Source organism: Lacerta agilis, chromosome 14, assembly GCF_009819535.1.
Source record: "Lacerta agilis isolate rLacAgi1 chromosome 14, rLacAgi1.pri, whole genome shotgun sequence".
Taxonomy (NCBI): Eukaryota; Metazoa; Chordata; class Lepidosauria; order Squamata; family Lacertidae; genus Lacerta; species Lacerta agilis.
Window position 1 is genome coordinate 5,793,387 of NC_046325.1, and position 25,253 is coordinate 5,818,639.

General features: G+C 51.5%; 1 protein-coding gene across 1 annotated transcript; it reads left to right on the forward strand.

Annotated features, from left to right (window-relative positions):
* The first annotated feature begins 902 nt into the window (after window positions 1-902).
* On the forward strand, window positions 903-21,573 carry JPH4 (junctophilin 4). The gene is made up of 6 exons (XM_033169280.1): window positions 903-1,184; window positions 2,168-3,936; window positions 4,694-5,483; window positions 11,190-11,308; window positions 14,466-15,094; window positions 19,623-21,573. Exons 2-6 carry the CDS (start codon window positions 3,558-3,560, stop codon window positions 19,701-19,703), a joined length of 1,998 nt encoding a protein of 665 aa, XP_033025171.1. The 5' UTR covers window positions 903-1,184; window positions 2,168-3,557; the 3' UTR covers window positions 19,704-21,573.
* The last annotated feature ends 3,680 nt before the right edge of the window (window positions 21,574-25,253 follow it).

Here is a 25,253-nt window from a genome sequence, read left to right on the forward strand (position 1 = left end):
CTCAGCAAGGGTGGAGCCTGACTGAAGCACAGCCTCTCCCCCCCCCAAAAAAAAAACTATATGCTGCGAAGCCGCCCCTCACGTCGATCCCTCCTGAGGTGGGGGGCGGGCAGTGGAAACGACTTCTTGGTGCGAGGACACCCCTCTTTAACAACATAGGACACCCCTCTGCACTTCCATCCCCACCCCCCTCCATCCCCGAAGGAGCCTTTTTTTGGGGGGTGGAGACTTATGCCCACGTTTTCTTGGGAGGCTTCCCCCTCACCATCTGGATCCTTTTTCTACCCACCCCCCTCGCCATTTCTTCCTCTTGCCACCCCCGCCGATCATTTCCCATCTGACAGTTCATCTCCCTTCTTGGTGGGGGGGAGGATTTCACATGTGCTCCTTTTAACATTGCCTTCTGTGGCTCTCCCCCCCCCTGCTCACCCCACCAGATACATACTACTACTATTCCTCCATTTTGCGGGGAGGGGGGCTATATGGTCCACAGCCTGCCCTGCCCTTCCCCCCCCCTGCCCGCCCCCAATGTCTGGGTGAGGGTTCACCCGCCGCCAGCTCTCTTGCCTCGCATTTGTTCATCCTGTGACATTTCCCTGGCACCTGAGGTCCTCTCTGCCTTCTGCCATCTCCATTATCCCGGTTCCTCCTTCCTTCCTTCTCCTATTCCAGCTGACATTTTCAGCCTCTCCTTTCCTTGATTTCCACTTGCTCTCCGCTCGCCTGCCTTCCTCTCCCTCCTTCCCACCCCCCATCCGCTGTGCTTCATACTATTCCCACCTGATCTCTCCATTTGGAGTCTACCTCTTCTTTGCCTCTGGCTGGGCTTTTCATTTTTCTTTCTCTCTCTCTCTCTCTCTCTCTCTCTCTCTCTCTCTCTCCCCCCCCCCCCCCACTCCTTCCACCAGCCTTTATGCTGACACATTTCGGCACTGCTGCTCCTCTCTTTTTATCCCTGCGGCTCATGTTTCCAGTGGCTATTTTTCTACACAAACCATCTTCTCTGCCTTCCTGCTACGCTGGGCTGCATTACCTCTCCGACACGGCCAGGCAGTATTCCCAGCTGAGATTCCTTCCCTGTCTATGCGCCCGCTCAAGGCTTGGGTGTGTCTGTTATCCTATCTCGCTTTTCTAGAAGCGTGTGCCTCTTTATTTTCCTCCGCTGGTTCCAGAATAAACTCATGGTAAGTGTGGGAAGTGGCCCTGCAATGTTCTCCCGCTCTCTGCGTGTATATATCTAGATATATATAGTCTGTGCATCTGCAAGCTCTTGTTCCCGGTTTCTTTTTCTGCATGCCGTAGTCGTGAAATAAATTTTGAGACCTGTTCTTCCCGTTCCTGGGTGCTCGATGCTGTATTCCCAAACGTGCCGTTTCTCATCGAGAGATTTCTTTCCGTCTGGCAGGGCTGTTTTCTTTTGCATTTCATAGCCGAGGTTTGGTTTCTGCATGTTGTGCATAGATAGGAATCTGCTCCCCCCACCACCACCACCCGGCACCCTTTTGTGGGTCTCTCTTGTATGCTGCTTGTGTCCATCAGAAGAGTAGACTGTGTGTTCCTGTGTCCCCATATCTGCAGGCTACTGAATTATTATGCACATGTCCAATAAGGAATGCAGGGGTGTTGTACAGCAACCCCCCCCTTCTACCTCCCTGTGCTAAAACAATGTTTTGCATGTCCACATTTCTGTATATGTGAGGCGTGTGCATGCGCACATAGCGCTGACTTAGTGTGCAGTAGTGGTCCCTTCTGCCTCTCGCCTGCTTATGGGTTTTGAGTGCCCTGCTTCCCCCCACCCCTGAGATCTGTTTGATCACCTGTGTGTACCTTCTGTGTCTGCGATTTCCCCCTTTTCTGCTAGAGTGATGTCAACTTGGCTTCTGCCGCGAATACGTTCCATTCCTAACGGAACGGGCTTTCTGGTTCTTGTTTACAAAAAACGACCCTACGGTATGTGGCCGGAGTATGCATGCACACAACAGTGCAAAGGAACGTATTTTGTGTGTGTGTGTGGTTATGAGATGGAGACCAGTACAGAGCACCAAAAGTTAATTCAGTGTGCAAACCTTTACGTGCTAAAAGGCATCTCTCGAAGGCAGGCTGTCTGCCTCTCCCTCCCTGACAACTTCAGTTATGTTTGCCTAAAACCATGTGTCTCTTGGTGCAGGTTGTTCCCTACCCGCTGTACCATGTGGTCTCCTTCGGCAGCCCCGCAGCCTCTCCTCCGCCCTGGGAAGAGGCTCCCCGGTTCCTGTGAGCGCCTAGATTTTCTCTGAACAGCTCCTGATGCACCCAGCTGGGCACTAAGCAGAGAGGCCTGCAGCGTTGCCTGTTGCAGCCGATGTCTGTCGCCCGAGGATCCCAGCTTCTCCATTCACACGTGGCCTGATAACCACCGCCAAGGACCAGCCGAGCCCTCCAGAAGGCTCGCTGACCGACGCCAGTACCACTGCCTCTTTTCGTCCGCCAGGTCCTGGGGAACACAATGTCAAAACCGCCTGTCCGCTCCCAGACTGTCTACTCTCTGTTATAAGATTCCAAGGAGCTCCATCAGCCCCGATAACTCCGCGATTCGTAACCACCGTATATGCCTGTAAACCGAAGGCCTCGCGGCCCTCCCATGCCTGTAATGGCAAGAGGGCCCTTTTAAGCTCTCTTGTCCAAACCGTGACACCAGCTGTGGAAGTCTGGGAAACAGTTGATTTGAGTGCTTGTCTCCTGTTGCCGAAGACCTCTAGGAAACCTGTCTCCGGTGACAAGGGGACCTCTAGGAACTCTGGAATGTTTGGTGCTAGCCAAAGAAATCCTCTTGGTTTCAGAGCCCTCCTTCTATGACTGCAGTCCGAGAACAACTTGAGGACCCCATAGCTCTGTCCAGGCAACACCACCTCGGGGGTTTCGCTCCCAAAGCACGACGGAACACTAGCCAAAGAACGCTGGGTTTTGGTAGGTGTGACCTTTTTGTATGCCTACAGCCGGAGAGCTCTTGGAGTGCTGGTGTGCTTGTAGTCAGAAAGCCGTGGAACGACTGTAGTGTTCTGGCATCTCTACCGGCAGAAACAGCAAGACCTCCACGCTTCCATAATTAAAAGACGACCCCCAGGGTCGCCTGCAGGTAAACCAAAGGCTTTGGGGACGCCTGCAGCACAAGGAGTGCTAACTTTTGATACAGGTGTTGCTCTACTGCATGCTTCATAAACCACTAAACCTTGGCCTTTTCCTGCAGCCAGCTCTTCTCTGTCCCGGCAAACGGAGAAGCCTCGTGAATCTCTGGCCAGGAAGCCTCCGCCTGCCGGTGGCTCCTTTACATGTCTGCAACCAAAAAAAGCCAGGCCTTGCCAACGCTGTGGCTGTAGCCCTGAAGGCATAGCTCAGAAGGCCCACGAGAAGCAGGAAGGGCTTCCCCGATGCCTGGCTGCGAGGAAGGAGGCGTGAAGGGCTGAGGTCTCTCTGTGTGGGGCAGCGCCATGTAGAGGCGCCCCGGAGGGGGAGCAGAGATGCGCGCAGGGACTCGTGGGTAACTGGAGCCCGACAGGCCGGGGAGATACGTTACATGAATGTCCAACGGAGGCAGGTTCGAGTTTGACGATGGCGGCTGCTATGTGGGAGACTGGGAGGAGGGCCGGGCGCACGGCTACGGCGTATGCACGGGCCCCGGGGCCCAGGGGGAGTACAGCGGGCGCTGGAGCCGTGGCTTCGAATCCCTGGGCGTCTACACCTGGCCCAGCGGGAACACCTACCAAGGCCACTGGAGCCAAGGGAAGCGGAGCGGGCTGGGCGTGGAGCGCAAGAGCAAGTGGAGCTACAAAGGGGAGTGGAGTCATGGGCTGAAGGGGCGCTCCGGCGTCTGGGAGAGCCACTCGGGAGTCATCTATGAAGGCATGTGGCGCGAGGGCCTGCAGGATGGCTACGGCATGGAGACGTACGCGGACGGAGGTGAGAGGGCCCCGAGGCAGGGTGGGGTCCTTTCCACGCCGTCGCCCATCATTTGTCCTAGTGTCAAGTTGGCAATAGGCCCGTTCCCCACTTCACCCACCCACCCAAACGCTGTTTTTCGCCATTTCTCCGCTTCCTTCATTGCTTGACCGACTCTTCCCTTCTCCAGTTCCCTAAATCGCTTCGTTGCTCTTGCCACACGGACGCCGGTTGTTCTTCATCACCCAGATGTTCTCTCTGTTTCTCCCTCTGTCCACCCAGCACAGAGATGTAGGTGATTGACTGTGAACCCAGGAGGCACGGGTTCAAATCCCTGCTTGGCCATGTAGTTTCATGGGTAGCCTGGAAAATGCCACTCCTCACATCAACCAAACCTACCATTTTACCCCTGAGGATGAAATATGCTAAACGGATGGGCTCCCCCGAAACCGAAATCAACTCGGTTGCACTTTTCCATTCTCAGTCCTTTCTAGGTGGATGTTCCCCGTAAGGCCCACCATTATTTTGCATCCTTATTCCCTATCCCTTCTGAAGTGTTGCCCCTGCCACAAGAACAGTGTGGGCCTCTGACCCATGTCCCGTGCTCCTAAGAGACACTGGGTGGTCCTCTTGTAACTGGCAGGTTTGGGGGATCATTCCCCTCCTTTCCACTGGGTCAGCTTTCTCTTCCTTCCCCCCACCCCTTGCTTTGTGCGTCCCCTGCATTCCCCAACCTGTTCAGCCTGCTAACCTCTCTCTCTTTTCCGCTCCCTTGCAGGGACCTACCAGGGCCAGTGGCAGTCTGGCAAGCGGCACGGCTACGGCGTTCGCCAGAGCGTCCCTTACCGCCAAGCCGCCCTGGTGCGCTCACCGCGCCGCACCTCTCTGGAGTCGCTCCACAGCGAGACCGACCCCAATGCCCCTGCTCCGCCCCTCCCGCCCCCTCCTCTGCCCCCTCCACCGCTCCCCGGGGACAGCCCGGCCTCGGGGTCCAGGGGCGGCTTTGTCTTGGCCTTCCCCGGCGATCCGGACTTCCCCAAGGGTGCCAAGAAGAAATCGGGGGGCTTCTTCCGGCGCTCCCTGCTCCTGAGCGGGCTGCGGGTGCGCAGGGCCGAGTCGAAGGCCTCCTTGGGGAGCAAGCGAGGGTCCCTCAAGAGCGAGGCCGGGGTCAGCTCGGCCGGGAGCGAGGCCACCACGCTCAGCTACGCTGAGACGGAGCCCCCGGAGCTGCCATCGACGCTGACCATCGAGGGCTCTTCCACCGAGGTCTACGCCGGAGAGTGGCGGGTGGACCGCCGCAGCGGCTACGGGGTCAGCCGCCGCTCCAACGGGCTGCGGTACGAGGGCGAGTGGCTGGGTAACCGCAGGCATGGCTACGGCCGCACAACCTACCCCGACGGCTCCAAGGAAGAGGGCAAGTACAAGCTCAACCGCCTGGTGAGCGGGAAGGTGAAGAACCTCATCCCACTTCGCCGGAGCAAGGTCAAGGAGAAGGTGGACCGGGCTGTGGAAGTAGCCAGGAGGGCTGTCAGCATGGCCCGGCAGAAGCAGGAAGTGGCCATTGCCAGGTGAGGGCATTGCTTGTGGGTGCGCAGGTGCCGGGAGGCTCCTCCTGTGTAGTTTTATGGGGATGTGGCGCTGAGGTAACCAAGGTCACGCCAGCGAACTCTTTCAAACCGTCTTTGTCTTGAGAGAGAACGCAGCTCATAGTTGGAACTGTGGAACCCGCTGCTGCAGGAAGCAGTGACCGCCGACAGCCTAGATGGCTTTAAAAGAGGTTGGGACAAATTTAAATGGCTCCTAGTCGCAATAGCTATGCTCTGCCTCCACAGTGAAGAAATAAGGTAAATTTTGAAAGAAAAGTTAATGTTGTAATTATAATAATATGCAAAAGAATATTAACAATAGCAGTAGATTTTTGGAAGCATTACTTCTGAATACTAGTTGTGGTCAACTACAGGAGCAGAGAGCGCTCTTGAGTACGAATCCTGCTTGTGGGTTTTCCACAGGTGTCTGTCACTGTAAGAACAGGATTCTGGGCTAGATGGGCCCATTGACCTGATTCAGCAGAGCTTTTCTTATGTTTTTACAATGGGAGATGGATCACTTGAGGGGTTTTTTGTGGGGGGTGGGGTGGAGGATTATAAAAAAAAAGTTGGGAAAGATAAGAGTGTGGAATGAGTTTTCCACCAAGTTAGAAAAGGGCTTATTTAAGCCCATTATGGAGATGCATGCAAATTTTAAGAATGCTTTGTTGGCTAGCGTTGAAACTGAACTTGTGGCGACAGTAACTTTGGAGAAAGGTGAATTGGTCTGTAGGGCAATACTGGGAAAACAGGGTGCTTGTTTACGACCGACCGTGCTGGCGCATTGACTTTTTTGAGATAGGTCTGAGGGACCCACACTCAGTTTAATATTTGCTTGGGATTAGGGGGCAAATTAAATCCCCGCCTTCGAAAGAAAACGAATTTATTTTGGGTTCTAATATTCACCTGGGGACGGCTGTTTTTTATCATCGTCGTCGTCCCCGGAAAGTGTGTCTATCTGATGGTTCCTGGGCTCTTTTTTCGGAAGTGTGGGCCTAAGCCTTTTTCTGTCCTGTAGATCTGGACTTAAAAAGCCCGAGTCCTTCTGCCTGCCTGCCTAACTTTGCACCCTTCCCTCCGGTTTGGGAGTGCAGGATTATAACCCTGTCGCACAGCTGAAGTTGGGAGTGCTGCTAGCTGGCTGTGCTCGACTCGGTGGTGTTCAAGATAACCATCTTTCCCCCTCCCTCACCACAGAGGCAGCCATTTTAAAAAGCAGGACTGGCAGAGCTTCCCTTAACCGGATCCCTGTCCCAGAAGTGGACGGCTACCTTTATTAACAAGCATGCCTCCCGGGCGGAAAATAAGCAATAAAAGTAATTAACCATAGGTGGGAGAAGACCGTAAAGCCTTTGTGTGTGTGTGTGTAGTTGTTTGCTTTTCTTAAGTGTTTGGAAGGTGAAAGGAATATCAACTCTTGAGGGGCTGCCCCTATGGACTGAGCGTCAGGCCACCATCTCTGGCCTTTAAAGCGAAGACATTTTGATGGCTCTTGATCATTGACCAGGGCTGCTGTCACTCACTTTTATTTCCTCCTCTTTTTTATTCCCCCCACTCTTTCACAATATATATATATATATTTTCCCCATTTGACTCCATGTGCCTTTTAGATGTTCTTGGCCTTCCCTGCTCATCTGACACACTATCCTCATGGCTCGGTCACATCTGTTCCTCCTTCTGCTCCCTCCTTTAACTTGCAAATCAATGGATTTCCTGCTTTTCACATGCACACAAAGCTTTGGAAAAGTGTGTGTGTTGTGTATGGGGGGGGGGAGAGAGAAGGAAGGGCCACATAGCTCTGTGGCAGAGCATCTCTCTTGCAAACAGATGGTTCCCCACTTTCAAAACCCCCGGTAGGGTTGGGAGAGACTCCTGGTCTGAAAACCCTGGGTATCCGTTGCTGCCAGTCATTGTGGACAATTCTCAGCTAGACGGACCAGTGATCTGACTTGGTGTAAGGCAGATTCCAGAGAGAGAGGGAGGGAGGGAGGGAGAGAGAAGGGAGGAAAAAGTGTGTGTCTTGTCAGGGTGGAGAACAGGGAGGTAGAGGCTCCGCCAAGGCCTAGCAGCCTGGTGTAGGCTGCCTGGTCTCCTAGGCAACTGGGCAATGGCAAGGTGATTGGCTAGTGGCTGCTATGGCAACAGCGAGCAGCAGCATCTGCTGGGCATGGACCAAGGCTGGGATGGGATGGAGAGGGATGGAGGACCAGGGGGAGGTGGGGATGGAAATGAGTTGGGCAGGTGTGGTCTGCACTTGCCCGTGGTGGTAGTGGAGGGGGGGGGGGACACACCATAGGATACATTCCCAGAGGGGAATTTGGCTTGGAGGCGTAAAAGCAGTAGGAGGAGATACAGAGTACGTGGAGGAGGGTGAGGGTGGGGGTGTTGGGTTGTTACGTTGTGCAGAAGCAGACTGTAAGTGTAGGTGGCTTGCAGGTTGCTGCGTGGGTGATCCGAAGCGAGGTGTTGTGAGGGTGGGCGCACAGACCGGTGCGTTCTGCAAGGAGCAGAGCAGGCTGAGGGTGGGAGAGGCAATGGCTGTCGAACGAAGCAGTCTTGGCAAAATTCACTCCTTTTAGTTTTTAGTTTTTTGTTAGCCCTGTGAAAACGGTTTTCGAAACGTACTGGGGACGTGCGGCTATTAAGACACCGTGCTTAAATGCTGACTCTAAACATGTTCACGAGGAGCCGAGTCTCGCTGACGCTGGCAGAATTTACCTTTGAGGCACCGCTGCTTAGATGTGTGTTGAACGTGGTGTGTGTGTGTGTTTCTTTTGGGGTACGGCAAGGGATTGAGGGGTACCTGCCCCCTCCTAGATGTTTCTCATCCTTATCAGCTTCTGGAAATTTGAAATGGTGGTATGATGCCCCTCGCTCAAAGACAGACCGCATGGAGGCACAAAGGAGGAGGGCAGAGAGATGTCGGACTTCCTATTGAAAAGAATGAAGCAAAGCAGTACTTTGGAGGAAGCTTCCGGACTTCCTGTGAAAGAGGAGCTGTGTCACAAAAGAATCTGGGACTCGATTTTCTAGGAGTTGAGGCCGTTTCACGCTTGACACATTTTGCTAGGATCCGATTCCCAGATGAGTTTGTTTTGGTGCTTTCCATCTAAGGTGTCCCATAGCGTCATACAAGAAAAAATTTAAATCTATAGGGAAACCAGCAGATTAGAAAAGAGAGTGACGATGTCAACGATAAAGTTAGGCAGCTGGCTGACAGAACAGATACCAGGGGAGAGGAACAAAATAGAAACCATGGCATTGTGTCAAAAAGAAAAAGAAATCCCACTGGGAAAGGATGGACTGCTGTGTCTCCTTGGGGCAGTAGATACCAAAATAAAGTGCCAGTGTTTGTGTGTATCCTTTCCCCAAACAGGAATGGCAGAACGTTCATTGTGTTTGAAGGAGCCCAAAGATAAGCTCTCTGTTTTCTGGAAAATATTTTGAGAAGCAGCAGGTTTCCTAACAGTTATGCATTCTCTAAAAGTCAATAAAATAGCTTGAGGTAGTCAAAAGAGTTTCAGAATTAGTTTGGCGGGCGCTACAGTGACCCGGTTTACACATGACACTAAACCATGGTTTGTTTAAGCCACAGTTCATTTAAGTAAGCATGAATTAACCACGAGTTTTCCCACAGGTGATCAAACAAACAATGACATTTCTCCCCCCCAAAAAATCCCCCCCCACAACCTCTCTTGTCTCAGGCATTTATAGCTCAATGAGCTTCTGGGATGGTGAAACAAACCATAGTTATGGGAGGATTTACACATGATACCAAGGCCCAGTTAAAATAAACCAAGCATCACAAGTCAACAACAATCTATGGCTTCACACTGCGGTTTGTTGGCAGTAACCAAAGCGTGGTTAGGCAATGTTCAGGCAATAAACCATTCTTTGGTTAACCATAGTTTAACAAACCACAGCTTAGCATTTTGTGCAAACTAGGTCAGTGGTTTCTAATAGCTGTTAGACACATGCAGTTACTATTAATTCACTTTATATCCCCCTTTCCCATGGACTCCTATGTCCAAAGCTGCTTATAATATCAATACAGTAGTAACAAACAAGGCAGACACCATGGAAAGCAACAGAACCAAAACTGTAGGTTGAAATTGACACGTTCTTTATCAGTAACATGTTATTGAACCTTAACAAGTAATATTTCAGAGCCTGCCTAAACAGGCAGCGTGATGGCTCTTGCCAGAGACTGGACCCCAGAATTTTGGTGTTAAAGGTTGTCCTCTCTCTCACACACACACATTAAACTTCTGGTGTTGACTGTGTGGAGAAGAGTTTCAAGGCTCTGGCAGGTAGATAGTATATATAACAAAATACTATTTAAAAATTCTGCAGTACCTTTTAATAGAAAACCCCAAGGCAGGCAGCATAAATGACAATGCCTTTGCCAACCTCATGTCCTCTGGAAGGTTTCAGGTAGGAGAAGTTGCTTCTCAGACTGTTTTGCTACTACCGTAAAGGCATTTTCACATACATGAATTCATGAGTTGGGGATTGAGCCCGCTGTCTCGGTTTCCTGTCCCCACATATCTGAAGGTCTTCTAAAGTGGCGGTGCCGCCCAGTTTTTTTTTGGACTACAACTCCCATTGACCTCTGGCCCTATAAGAGAACGGGAAGAAGTCAGAGTTAGATTAGGCAGAGGCCTTCTTGAAAAGCTTTGCCATTTATTGTTCATTTTTATTTATTTATTATCACAATGCCACACCCCCTTTTGCTGAACCCCAAAGCAAGTAAGTACTGTAAATCAAAAGCTGTGCATAGGAGAAACTATAGCAGGACAGGTCTGTACGGCCAGTGGAAAACAGGTTGTAGTGTTTAGCAATTTGGGAAAGGGAGAGAGAGAGAGAGAGCGGTCGTTTCTGCCATACTGGGCGCTGAGCCTAGGGGGCGCTGCAGGGTGCTACAACTATGACGTAGTGAACTCTGCAGAGCAGAAGGCGAGGTGCGGGGGGTGCCGAATTTTGGGCTTGCACAGGGTGCCACTGAAATTTGAAAGGCCCAAGTCTTCCCTTGCTGGACATAACGTTTGACTGGTTGGGGTGCGGGGAGCCTGTGGCCCTCCAGACATTTTTGCTGGACTACAGTTCCCATCAGCCTCAGTTAGTGTGGGTAACTGCTGGGGGTGATGGGAGTTGGAGTTCCACAAAGCATCTAGAGCTGGGGTTGGCTAGGTTTACCTCACCTGGGCCGGTTCAAGTCCCTGCACCGCGCCAGTTTAGCGCAGCACGCGGGGATTCGGCGAGCAGGCGGCTCGTGGGCCGGTTAAATGACCCCCGTGGGCCGCTTGTGGCCCATGGGCCTTAGGTTGCCGACCCCTGATCTAGAGGGCCACAAGTTCTTCAGCATTGCATTAGACTCTGTGAGGCAGAACTCCTCAGGCAGCTGATTTGGGTTTCATTTCAAAAAGTTGTATTTTGTTTCCTGACCGCCAGGAAAGGGGAAGCGTTTGGTTTTCTGTCCCAGGTGACAAAATAACTTGGTTGGCCCTTGTGTACAATACACCTTGAATTTTATTTATTTATTGTTTGGGAAGGGGGGGAGATCAGCAGTTGCTGCTCTGCTTGAGGCAGCCCATATATGTTTTGGGCTGGCCTCGAGGGTGTCGGGAGCAAAATGCTCAGATCTCCACCTCAACCATGCCGTTCTCTGAAGCCCTCTTTCCCTCACAGAGCCTCTGACGCTCGTCTGAAGGCTGCCACCGCTCTTGGTGCAGCCGAGAAGGCCCTGGAAGCAGCCCGCCTGGCCAAAATTTTGGCTCAAGAACTGCAGCCCATCTTAGCCGAGCCAGGTGAGAGATGTTTGGGATGGCGGGGAGGAGTGGGGGGTTTACCTTGGAAATAAATGCCTCTCTGGCAAATTTACCAGGAGGAACGCTTTGGGGGTTACACTTTGTCTGACTGCCTTTCTTCCAGGTGGATATGGAGTGGTGAAATTGGTCTTGGTTTGCATGTAAAAGGCAAAACGTACCACTAACACGGCCTCTCTTTTGAAATCCGCACATCTCTGGATTTTGCAGGGCATTTTTCCGGCCAAGAAATGTGGGCAGAAAAAAGTGTGAATGGAGATGCATTAGATCAGATCAGATTATTGGGGGAATTTGCTTTGCAGAAACGTGTGTATGTTTGTGTACAAAATTGCAATCTGAGGAATTTTCACGAGGAATGGATTTGCCGGCTGCTGTGGGAAAATGGAGAACTGGACATGAGATGACTTTGTGGAGGACAAAGGCTATCTAGCTTTGCGGTCAGAGGTGTTACGTCTCTGAATACCAGCTGCTGAGAATCGCAAGAAGGGGAGAATGTGACTACGACCCACGTCAGGCTTGCAGGCTTCCTGCAAGTATCTGGTCGGCCACTGTGAGAACAGGATGCTGGTTTAAACAGGCCGTTGGCCTGATCCAGCACGCTGCTCTTCTGTTCTTAATATTAGGAAAATGAGAAACAAAACTTGGCAGCTACATCCCCCCTTGCTTCTGAGTGCAGCCAATTGTTTCCTTGGAAACATTTTATTTTGCATTTCAAAAGGAATTGGGGTGTACGTATGAGACCCCTGCATTACATAGGATATTTCTTATCTTATGGACTGATCTTGGTCTGACACAGCGGAGAGGTTGGGATTTTGGTACAATGTTAGGATTTTGTGTGTGGTTTCTACCATAAATCAGCTTTTTGCCCTAAACTCCTTCCTCCCTCCCTCTCTCCTGAGAGACGCACTTCCGTTCCCCTCCGAAAGAGCCCGTGGTTTCTATCCCTAATGCTACTGTAAGCTCTTTGAGGGCAGAGATCTTTCTGTTTTGCTTGAGGTACTCTGCAAAGTCCCAAGTGTGTTGATGGTGTGCTATCACTTTCTCTCTGGGTCTCTCTCTCCCAAGTGTCCTGCCTCGAGCTCCTTGCAATGGCAGGAGCCGGATGCAGGTGAAGGTCGGCAATTTTAAAAAACCCACCAGTGTCTTTATTCAAGGAAACCAAAACAGCACAGGCCTACCGATTCCCATCAACTCTTCCCTCTAGGTCTTGCCCCAGTGAGGCGAGGACTGAAGGTCCCCCCGCCTTCCCCCAGCTCCCAAAGTCCCCTCCTCTCTGGGGGTTTTCCCCCAAGCAATCAGAGACCATGTCTGAGCGCAACCGGTCTTTGCTCTGCTCTTTTCATTTCTCCGTGTGTTCTGGGAGACCAGGGAGAGGGAAGCTGTCTGGGAGACTCCCTGGTTTCTTCAGCAGCCTGACACATCTCTGATGAACCTCGCCTCCTCTCCTGCCTCTGAGTCTGGACTGCTGTCTGCCCCAGCCTCTCCCCACTCACGAAGCCCTGTTACCTCTTCAGCTTCTGTGTGCCCCACCACCAACCCCCTGCTTCTGAGCCTTCTTTCCTTGGGGGTTCCCCAACTTGTGCCCCCCCCCCCTCCTCTGCATCCAGCCAGTCAATGACATGGAGGAAATCAATGCGATGGATAAAATTTCTAACCATAGTCACTTACCCCATTGGAAGTCGAGATGCTTGGATCTTAGTTCAGGGGAAGGGGAGCTCTGCAGCACAGAAGTGCATTGAAAAGGTGGCAGGTTTAATCATCAAATAGGGTTGGGAAGAAATCCTGCAGGAAAGGCTGGAGAGTTGCAGATGAACCCTGGCTCAGGAAAAGGCCGCTTCTTGTGTTGCCAGCTCTACCCTTTTTCTTCTTCTTCTTGAAATATTTTTATTGGTTTTTATAATTGCAAAGTAATAACAGAATTCTTCATATAATCAACCCATGAGATACTCTGAATCTCGTGACTCCCCCCCCCCCCCCGGTTAGGTAAAGGTAAAGGGACCCCTGACCGTTAGGTCCAGTCGTGGATGACTCTGGGGTTGCAGCGGTCATCTCGCTTTATTGGCCGAGGGAGCCGGTGTACAGCTTCTGGGTTATGTGGCCAGTATGACTAAGCCGCTTCTGGCGAACCAGAGCAGCGCACGGAAACGCCGTTTACCTTCCCGCTGGAGCGGTACCTATTTATCTACTTGCACTTTGACGTGCTTTCGAACTCCTAGGTGGGCAGGAGCTGGGACCGAGCAACGGGAGCTCACCCCGTCGCGGGATTCGAACCGCCAACCTTCTGATCAGCAAGCCCTAGGCTCTGTGGTTTAACCCACAGCGCCACCCGCATCCCTCTCCCTTACATGGGTCCTAATAACATTTTTTTTACCAGTCTACATATCAATATATTCTCCGTACAGTACTTATCATAACTATAAGTTATACATAAACCTTGTTGCTTTACAAGTGATTTTTAAAGTCCAGCTAACGTTTTAATTTGCTTACAGTGTTCTCTTAGGTAAATTATTAATTTTCCCTGTTCTTTTTTCAGGTCCTTATCTTCTTGATTCCCGAGTCTCCCGGTTAATTTTGCCATCTCGGCATAGTCCGGCAGTATGGCTTGCCACTCTTCCTTAGTCAGAATTGTTACTTCTTTCCATCTTTGGTCTAATGACATTCGTGTAGCTGTTGTCGCATACAGTACATGAAAAGTCTTTTCTGTTCTTTTGGGATCTTGGGATCTATAATTCCTAATAAAAAGGCTGCTGAGGTTTGTTTTTTTTAAACAAAAGTTATTTTAAACATTTTCTTCAATTCATTATATATCATTTCCCAAAATGATTTTGTTATCTTACATGACCATCACGTATGATAAAAGGTACCCTCTTTCTCTTTACACTTCCAGCAGCTATTTGAACTTGTTGTATACATTGTAGCTAACTTAGTAGGAGTCGAATACCACCGGCCAGCTCTGTCCTTCTTGGTCTCTTGCATCTGGAGACAGAATCCAGAGTGCGAGCCCTTCCCCCACCCGTCCCAGCTCCCAGCCACTCTGGTTACCATACCTCGCAATTCCCCACTTCCTGTGCCTTTGAACTAAGGCCTCTGAACCCCTGGCTCCTTCTGCTCTAACCACTAGGCTCCTCTCCTTCCCCAGAGCCTCGCGGCCGGCTAGATTCGGAAGGCACCGACACGGACTTCCAGGAGTACGACAGCCCCCGGGTCTACGAGAACGGCATCACCCCCTCAGACGTCACCCCGGACCCGAGCTTGCCCCCCAGCTACCCTCCGACGCCGCTGCAGCCCTGGCGGGGGGACCCTCGGCGGACTTGGCCCCCCCTGGAGAACGGAGGTCCCCGCCAGCACCTCCCCCCGGAGGCCTCCGACCCCGAGGACGAGTGGGGCTGCCGGGGCAGCTTCCCTTCCCGGACACCGGGGTTCGTCCCCGAGGGGCTGTGGGAGGGGGAGCAGGAACAGCTCAGCAGCTACGAGGCGGAGGAGGAAGATTACGAGGGGGCGCCCCCACGGCGCCCCCAGCTGGGCAGCCCCGCCAGTGGCAGTTCCGGCAGTCTCCGGGAGGAAGAGGAGGAGGAGGAGGAAGAGGAGGAGGAGGAAGGAGCAGCGGCTTCCAGGCCTTATCCTGCGGAGACCCAGGTGGAGCCAACGCCGGCGGGAGGTCCAGAGCTGGCCCCAGAGCTGGAGAATGAGGAACTGCTTGGGGGTATGGGGCCCTTCGTGGCGGAGAGAGAGGAGCCCCCTGGAGCTGTGCGAAGAAGGGAGAGGCAGGTAAGAGCACAGGCCGGATGACTTTCCTGCTGCCGTAGCCCCACTAGGCTGCATAGGGTGTGAAACAGGATGGAGCTGCCTTGGATTGTGGCCCCATCTCTCCTTGGGGGCCACGAGACACCCAGCTCCCCAGCCACAGAAGAGGCAGCTTCTTATCAGCAGAGCTTTTCCTCTGCTGGCAGAAATCTCCCAGGTTTGCTTCTTCCGGTTAAAACACGGGTGGGGAGACTTTTCCGCTCCCAGGGCCGCATGGCCAGGGAGGGGAATCTTCCAGGGGCCACATGCCGGTGGTGGGCGGGGACTGGGGCAAAAGTGGGCGGGACAACGGCTGTGTTTTCACACATACAAACCTCTGTATCGACCCAGAGGCGGTTATCAGAGCTCAAGGGCTCATTCCAGGCAGGCAAAAAACCCCAGGGAGGGTGATGGGCCCGCTTGAGGGGTGTGGCCAAGGGGGCGGAGAAACCAGTGGTGGGCGGGGCCAGAGACGAAAGTGGGCGGGGCTGTGAACGCAAAGGTTACTTCTGCACAGGACCCTGGTTTCCACACTCGCTCTCCACCCTCCCTCCAGCCAAGAGGCATTGCCATGGACAGAAACACTTAAAAGAGGGTATGAAATAGGGCCAGTGAGGGGGTGTGGCTTGGGAGAGTCTTAAGGGCCAGAAAGAGGGGGCTAGGGGCCACATTTCTCCCTCAGGCCTCAGGTTCCCTGCTCACCCACCTCTCTTTTAAAGGAAGAGGAGGTGGGAAATAGCCTTTTTCTTCTTCTTCTGTCAGAGACGTTGGAGATTTGCAAAATTGCATTGGACGGGCCTGACGTTGGTATAAGGCAGCTTCCAGAGCAGGGAAAAGATCCACGTTTGTGTTTCTAGGAGAAGCCGATGGAGGGGAGCTGGGACTTTTGCCCTCGGGAGAGTGAGGCCTAGTGAGCCCCCTGGAGAGCCATGTTTGGATATCACAGAACATGTTGCTTCTGTGCTGTCATAACTGCAAACACACAGGCGTTGCCCACGCACTCCTGCTGCGATTTCCAAAAAAAGGGTTTCCACCTTTGCGTGTTTCTGCGTGTTTGCGTCTACATCTCACGCAGATCTTAAAAGGCACAAAACCTCTGTTAAAAGGGGTCAGGACGATGGCACAAAACAGGCTGTGTTGTTAACCGTCCGTTTCAACCCTTCACTGGAGGTCTGTTTCTCCCCAGTGATGTAGAAAATGCTGAATTGAAAACTTTCCCCCCTATATAAATTAGGGTCACTATTTCTCAGATTTGAATAGGGTAATGGCATCGTAAGATTTTCCGAATCCCTAGAGCGAGGGTGCGGAACCTGTGACCCTTATGTGGCCCTCCAAGCTTTCCAACCTGGCCCTTGGAAGTCTCCCAAGCCGCCACCCCCCACCCCCCCCGTCGCCAGACCTACTTAGCAACCTCTTTTAAGTGTTTCAGTTTGTGGGCAATGCCTCTTGGCTGGATGGACGGAGAGTTTAACCGGGTGACACCTGGTTTTCAACATCGCGGTTTATCACCAGCTAAACGTTGCGATATACCGATATATCACAATGTCTGAAATACGGATGGAGCTTTGTAGAGGCATTGGCTGGCTTCGTGGTTTTCCCCACATTGCGATTTTTGCCTAGCGCACACAGACACATGTCCTGATTTGGGATACATTGCCAGGTCGAAAATTAAGAAACCGGTATCACGATATGGACTTCAGACCAGTTTTGGGTGTTACATCGCTCAGCCCTAGGTGGGAGTGTGGAAACTAGGGACCTGTGCAAGGCTCAACTTTGCATTCATAGCTCCGCCCGCTTTTGCCTCTGGCCCCGCCCACCACTGGTTTCTCCGCCCCTTTGGCCCTACAGAGCCAGCTAATTAACCCTGTATTTGCACTTGGTGCCTGTCTATTCACTGCTTCTAACAAAGTAATGAAATTTGGGGATAGGTGGGGTGGGGTGGGGGATGTCCTGCTTCACTTCACATTTCTCCTTCACCCCTGTCTCGCTCAGCCCCACATTCTGCTGCCATCTCTGGTCTGGGGCACTAGGAACCCAGAGGACGACTCTGCACCCAGCTCCCTCAACCCAGTTTGCACCCGCAGCCTCCTGGGATTCTCAGCTTAAAATCCCTGGACTGAGTAGCAGCAAAACCAAAAACTGGGGCAGTAGAGCTTCGCTGTGCTGTCTCTCAGCATCTCTTTAAGGCAGAGTCTCCCCAGAGGGCTGCGAAAGCCCTGCAGAGGCTTGGAGATTTGCCCTGGTGTTTTGAACACAAGAGTATGGTGGGAATCGCAGCATTGAGCTGTAATCTATGGAAAGAAGAAAAGCGCTTTTCTCTGCATGCGCAGATGCTCCCACCCCCAAATATTCTGGGGCAAGTTCCCCTTTTATAAAGCAGGGGATCGAAACACCCCCAAAAAACCTCTTTTCCCAGCAAACCCCCCCCCCACATCCAGACTCTGCAACTGTGCTCCTCTTGCACGGAGCTAGGAATAGGACCCAGGACCCCTCGCCCCATGCCGACCCCATAGGTCCGACCTACTTCCTCTGAGGAAGCGACAGTTAAATTGTTGCATCTTTAAGGTGCCACAAGACACCATTTTTTGCTGCAAAAGACTGGAAGCAATCAGATCGTAGCTGGCTCCCTTCCTGCGGGTCCTCATCCCCACCTTTCGCCCTCCATCCTCTCAGCCCATTTCCTGAAACTGTAATATTCCTTTCCTTCCTAATACCCCACTGCCCTCGAGAACAGAGTGTCTGGCTTCCACTGCTGTCCCCTTTTCTGTTCCTGCCTCCCTCCATTTTCTCCATTTATTGAGCTCCACGTTTTGTTCTGAGTTCCTTTCTCCCCCCCCCTCCCTTCCCTTCCTTCCCTGGACCCAGAAGTGATGATACTGGCAGGGAGAAATGGGAGGGGCCGGAGTGGTGGGGGGAGTCTAAGTGCCAGGCCTCCAATGGGGATTGGCCGGCATTCTTCCTCCCGTCTCATAGCAACCAGCATCCCGCACTGAGCAGCATCCTTTCTGGTCCCTCCTTCCCTACTGCAGCAACGGTTGGCCATGCCCATCGCTGGAGAGCCGCAGTGGGGGACACTGGGAGTTTGCTGGCAAGCAGGACTGCAGGTCATAAATAATCCAGAGGTCCTGGCCGGGAACAGCAAAGAGGGCAGTCTGAGAGCTGCGTCCAGCCCCCCCAGGGGCCGTTCTCCCTTTCCCAAAGAGCCCAGAAAGAGTAAATGATATCAGGTATCTGGGCGAAGGATCCGTTTGGACATTTACCCACCCTTTCGGTTGTCAAGTGCCATACGGGCACCCCACGCCCGTCCCGTGTGCTGCGTCTTCCCACCCACCCATTTAACGCAGCCCCACGGGGCTGGCTGGAATGCTGACTCCCGAGTAACTCTCCCACTGTTTGTTCACGAGGTGAATTGCACACAAAAGGACGGCACCCTGCCGGGAGGAGGAGGAGAAATAGCTAGCTCCTCCTCTTCCCAGCAAGGAGGCTGGGGGTGCCTTATAAGCGCCTTCCCCATTGAAACCCTCCCCCCTCCGCGCCTCTCTCACTGCAGCAAGAAGGGGAATGTGAGAGGAGGGCTCGCTACACAGTCCGAGGCTCATCTCGACTCAAAATTCAGATTCATGCTCCTCAGCAGGGCCCTTCCTCGGCCTGTCGGCCCCCGGAATCTGCTGCTCAGATACATCACTCCTGGATAGGGAGGTTCCATTTTGCCATTGCTTACAGAGGCGTGGCTTCAGGAGAACTGATAACGGGCAGGAAGCAATGCCAAACGGAGACATGTTGGGCGATGGCTCCATCATTTTCACCAGGGGGAATGGGGGAACCTGATCTCCAAGTGGACTCGTAGCTCTCATCAGCCCCCGTCAACATGGCTAAGGGAGCAGTGTCGGGAGGGAGGCTGGTTTCCCTTTCCTGTTCTGCAGCAACCCAGCTCAGATCTGCACCCCCATATTTGAAAACTCTGTGCTTTGCACCTTCCCTACAGAAGAATTCCGGCGATTTTTGCGACAGTGCTGTGAATTTTTTTGGCTAGCAAGCCCTGGCCCTTTCTTAGCGATCCTCGGTTGGGTTCATTCATATTACATCCCCCCCCCCCCCCGCTCTTCGTTGCAAACCACACCAAGCCCATTGGCAGGAGGATATCGAGAGGAAACAGCCCTTCAGGTTTTGGGGTCCCCAAATCATTTAGTCATCTGCATGTCAACGTAATTGCCTTGAATAGGGCTCATAAACAAATAGCTTGTCCCCAATGATTAATCTGAAGGCTTAATGTTCACAGTCTGAAGACGTTTTGGCACTCCTCAATGTTTGTATCGGCATCAGTGATGCTTGTACTCAGAAATATGCAAGTAAACGTGTGGTTTTTTTTTAAAGAGGGAGAGAATCAAGTGCGAATGTTCTGCAGAATGTTTGAATCTGTGCGAAATTTCGTTTCCTTTTTAAAGTTTGCGGCGGATGTGGGCCGGTCTTTCTGCCTGACTCCTCCCCCTTTCCCCCTCTCTCTCTCTTCCAGGGAGCCCACCCATTGGTCGTTGCTGCTGTCCTGTTGATTGATGTGAGTCTGGCCTACCTGTTCTCCCTCCTCCTCACTTGAGATGGGTGGGGGGCAGAGGGGGTGCCTTTGACCCCGTTTCCTCCCCGCCCCCGCAATGGTTTGTTAACAGACTCCGATCTTCTCCATCCTCTGCCTTTCTTCCTGGAAAACCCCCCTGCCGCCTTTCTCTTTTTTCACTCGTCTTTACACCCCCCCCACCCCACCCCTTTGCTGCCTCCTTCCTCCTCCTCCTCGACCTTTCTAGATTGTTTACATACGAAGGGCTCTCTTTCTACTGGAGATTTCACTGTTTTTTCTTGCTCTTTTTCCTGGTCTTTTCACCCCAGCTCCATAATCCATCTTTCTTAACCCACACTTTGAAACTCGGGGTGGGTGGGGGGTCTTTTCACAATTATCTTAAAGGGGGACTTGAGACTAAAGGGGGCAAGTTTTGAGCCCTGTGGGGTTTTAAAACATTTTTGGGGACCACGGACTGTAAGGGACCCCAGTCTGCCTGCCTGCCATGAAATTGCACCCCCCTTGTCCCCTAAGGAGTCGATTCAGAACTCTCCCCCCACCATCTAAGGAAGATTTTTTTGGGGGGGGGAGTTGCTACTCAACAAAGCCCTGCCCCCTGCCAATCCAGTACACATGAACATTAATCCCCCCCTCAAGAGAAGCTCCACACAAGTATAAAGAAGGGGGCCAATCTGTTTGCTTAAAGAAAAGGGTGTCAAATTTTGTATTTGTTCCCTCCTCACATTTTTTTTCCTACCAGCAGATGGCGCTGAGAGAAAATGGACACCCATCCCAAAAATGGGCATCCTTTTAAACGAGAGTTTGCAAAATCCTTGCTCCCCTTTTTTCCACATTCATATTCTCACTTTCTATCTATCTCTCTCTCTCTCTTTCTGTCTGCCACATCCTTTCCCTGAGGGAACCGGAACCTTCTTTTCAAACAAAAACTAACAAAAGAAGAAACAAACAAAAAAAAGGAGAACTTTTTATTTACGCTTTTATAAACCTTTTTCTCGCAGCGTTTGAATAATTAAAAAAATAAAAACACTATAAATTAACGAGAGGGTGAAAGGGAGATTCCTGTTAGCTTCGGAGAAGGGGTTAGTGTTCGATTCCCATAAACGGGAAGTCCCAATATGGAAAAGTGGGCATTTACTAACTAGAAAATACTAGGAATTGCCCTTTTTTCCCTTGCAGCAGAATTGTGATAGGCAAAGGTAGGATGCCCTGCTGTATATATGACAGGTGGGAGAGTAGCACCTTGGGGTGCCCCTCTGCCATCCCTGCACGGGGCAAGGGTGGCACAAGGCACCTTGGCAATGGAAATTCCAGCGTTGGGACAAAAGGGGCGAAATGAGGATGTCCCGCCCCGAAGCAGGTTTGGAGAATGAAGGGCCTGACCATGAGAAAAGGGGAGAACTTGCCTTCTAGAGGGTATAAGAGTTGACCCCTATGGGGGCAAAAAAATATATATATGAGAAGTTGTGTGCCTTTGGAAAGAAGTGCAATAGGAGAGACCCTGCAATAAAGGGGCTGAAAAGAGGAAGTCCCGCCTTTTTCAGGGCGCTCGAGAGTGCAATACAGGAAGTCCTGCCTTACTGATGGCAAGGAGAGGCAATTTAAGGGCAAAAGAAAATAAAAAATAAATAATAAAGAGGGCTTTAAAGGGAGTCAGGTGGGGAGGCTCGGTGCCACACACCCCTCCCCGGCTGCATCCCTTCATGTTCTGGGTGACTGGGAACCAGAGAGGAGAATCGGTAGATACAGGATGATGACGGAGGTCCTCTTAAGTGTATTTTTGGGGTTGTCCTCCACAAGGAATCTCCCGCTCAGCCCCTCCCTGGATTCTGCATGAGGAAGCGACTGATCCTTTGCTGCGTGCTGTGTATACTGAGAATGTCTGTATAGCCGATTAAAAAAAAAAAAACAGGAAAAAAAATCCCTTTCCCTACAGTTTTCTACAGCCTGCCCCCCACCCCGTCTCCTCCAGTGCTTTGCTCCGGCCTTGATCCGAAGACTTCCCTTCCCTTCCCTACCCTGCCCTCTCTCCCTCTTCTTCCTGGTTTGCCTTTTTGACTGGATATTTCTTATTTCGTGTCTTTGGGATTGACAAAAAAAAAAAAAAAACATTAAATAAGTCTTGCAGGAAAAAAAATAATTTAATAAAAATATATTAATAAAAAGCTTGGAAACGGAAGAGTGTTTCATTTGGGAGAGCTATACCATGTGTAGTGATCACAGGGATATATTTTAATGACACACCACCCCAATCTCTGAGTGGTGTGAGATTCCAGGAGCACAAGGCATGCTTATCAGAGTTTTGAACTTTTGAGGCATAGCAGAGTTTCTTTATGATACATGGGTTTTATTTACGCTTATCTCCAACCTGAACCCTAGGATGCAAGGGCTTCCAGCATTACACCCCCAAGAGGGTCTCCCCACAGATCCGTAACAACATACATGATTTATGCTGTGCTTGCGATGTTCTATTACGTCACTGTTATTTATTGTCAGTGAGCCGCTTTGGGATTCTCATGAATGGAAAGCAGCATATAAATTCAATCCGTCCATCCATCCATCCATCAAATCAGTGAAACCCGCAAGCAGGGCCCATGCACAAGAACACACTCCTCTCCTGCAGTTTCCAGCAACTAGCATTCAAAAGTATTGCTGCCTCTGACCACGGACAAAACAAAATCGAAAATTCTTTCTAGTAGCACCTTAGAGACCAACTGAGTTTGTTCCTGGTATGAGCTTTCGTGTGCATGCACACTTCTTCAGATACTGTGTGCATGCACACGAAAGCTCATACCAGGAACAAACTCAGTTGGTCTCTAAGGTGCTACTAGAAAGAATTTTCGATTTTGTTTTGACTATGGCAGACCAACACGGCTACCCACCTGTATCTGACCACGGAGGCAGAGCACAGCCAGCATGGCTAGTAGCCATCAGTAGCTCCCCACCCCCCATGTGAATTTGTGGAATCCTCTTATAAAGCCAACCAAGTTGGGGCCAACACTGCTTCAGGTGGGAGTGAGTTCCATAGATTAACTGTGTTGCATAAAGGACTTCCTCAATTCTTTCCCGAATTGCCCACATTTCAACTTCAATGGATGTCCGTGAGTCCTAGTGATATGTGTGTGTGGGGGGAGACATACTTAGCTACCCACTTTCTACATAACATACACAGTTCTATAAACTTCTGTCGCATCCACTTCTTACTCGCCTTTTCCCTCAATGACAACCCCCCCCCCCAGAAAAAGCGGCAGTCTTTCCTCATAGGTGAGTCGCTCTATCTCCTTGGATCGCTTTGCTTCCTCTTCTGGTTGTTTGGAGAACTTGAACGTTGGTACTCTTCGTTACAACACTATTGTTATTTAAAAGGTACACATTATTATTATTATCATTTCTGTACTGCCTTTCATCCGAGGATCACAGGGCGGTTTGCAATTTGAAGTTTAGAAGGCCAGACGTTTATTTTCCAAAAGCCAGGGAGGAGAGGAACCCTTTTGCCTGGTGCCTAAAGATATGTAATGAAGGCGCCAGGCGAGCCTCCCTGGGGAGAGCATTCCAAATACTGCCTTTCAACTGAAGATGATATTTTAAAAAGTTTGGGGAGGAGGAGTGTGCCTTTGGGATGAGGCCAAAGGCTCAAAATAACAAAAAACCAGAACATTTTGGTAGGCCTAATGAAGGTATTGTCCTAATTTGGATTTTGAGGCAATCCTTCCTATGTGCCAACCTGCCTAATTTTACCCCAGGCTGCTTCCTGCCACCTATTGCTCCACTCGCTTCAAGATGTGCCAGGGCAGCCGGCTGTGCGCCCTCCGCTCCCTCCGCTGAACGGGAGCCCCGGGCCTCGGCCTTGCGGACCACGGCCCTGCCAAGAGGTAAGCGCACAACAGCCCTGCAGTGTAGCCCACCGCCAGTATTGCAAGCGCTGAGCCTGGGCGGGGAGGCTTTGCAGCCCCTCCCCAAATAAAACCCCATTCCAGGTTGTTGCAGCAGCGGCAGCTCGGCTTGGCCGTTTCCTTCCCCGTCCCCGTCCCCCGGTCTGACCCAGAGCTCAGTTGCACGCACAAGCCCCGAGCCGACCCAGGCAGGGAGCCGCCTTCACACGCGCAGGAGGGGGGGGGAACCCCGGAGAACCGGAACTATTTATTTCCGCCAAGAAGGTTTCGGGGGGCGGGTGGGACTGGGAAATTCCGATGCACAAACGTTGAAATCTCGAGTTTCTCCATGGGAGGGCAGTAGCCGCTTCCGCCAAGGGCCAGCGAAACCGGAAGCCCAGCGGAGGAGTTCCTGTCTAGCGGTTTGCTTCATGTCCGTTGTTGGTGGGTGCGTCGCCGAGGAAGTGGGGGGCGTGGTCTAGTCATCTAACCTGCGACGCTCTGGCCGCGTCTCTATGGTTGCACTCATAAAGCCTCATGGAGAAGCCCCTGAGCTATTCATATATTATATAACTTTACAGAGAGAAATTACAGAGTCTTGCTGGCTTCTTTTTCTTTCTCTCTCTCTCTCTTTGGCCAGCCGAAGGAGCTGTTCGACAGTGGAGCGGACTCCCACAAGAGGTGGTGGTCTGTCCTTCCTTTTAGCATACCCTCCAACATTTCTCCAATGAAAATAGTGACGTCCTAAGGAAAAGCGGGACCAAATCAGAAACTGGGGTGACGTCCCTGGAAAATAGGGACACTTGGAGGGTCTGTTGGAAGGTTTCTAAAAAGAGGCCAGATGGCCACCTGTCATGGATGCTTTCAGAGATTCCTGCATTGCAGGGGGTTGGACTAGATGACCCTCGAGGTCCCTTCCAATGCTACAATTCTATGAGCTCTGGAGGGCAGAAGCCAGGAGGCCTGAGACCTACTGAAGGGCCATAGCGAGGCAAGTGAGCAACAGGTTTCACCCTTCAGAGCCTCGTCTTGACAGCCAAAGGACTGCTGCTGTTTTTTTTGCTGTCTTTTTGCCTCGCAAGGTTCTTGTGACCTTTTTAACAGCTGCACGGCAGGCAGGCTTTCAACAGGGAAGATCCTCCTCTAGGAGCGAGGGAGTGAGGGAATTAAGCCATCTGCATTTCTGCCTGTTGTGTAGAAGTGGAAAGCCGCTTCTGCTGAGAGAGCAGGTAGCCTGGGAGCATTCCACACACCTAAAGCACATTTGATGCACATTTAAAGCGCACGATTTTCTGCCCCCCCCCCCACAAAGAATCCTGGGAACTGTAGTATGCTGACTGTGCTGGGAATTGTATCTCAGTGAGGAGTAAACTACATTTAGGCAAATCTAAAAAAAATGTAGTATAAACACCAACAACTGGGAAACACTGGCCTGTGAGTGCTCCAGTTGGAGAACAGCCTTGACCAAAGGTGATCATAAACTGGCAAAGTCATGTTGCACAGTTAAAGTGGGTTTGGTGCTCTTGCCCAGCAAACTGCTTTTTTAAACAAAAAACAAAAACAAACTTCTTGCAGTAAGGAAAGCAATGGCAAAATGCACTGAGAAGCAATGGATAAGATTCACGTGACACAATTTTGTATAACCTCTATACAAACAGATCAGGATGAGTGCTCAGTAAACAGGTTGTCTGAAAGATCCCTT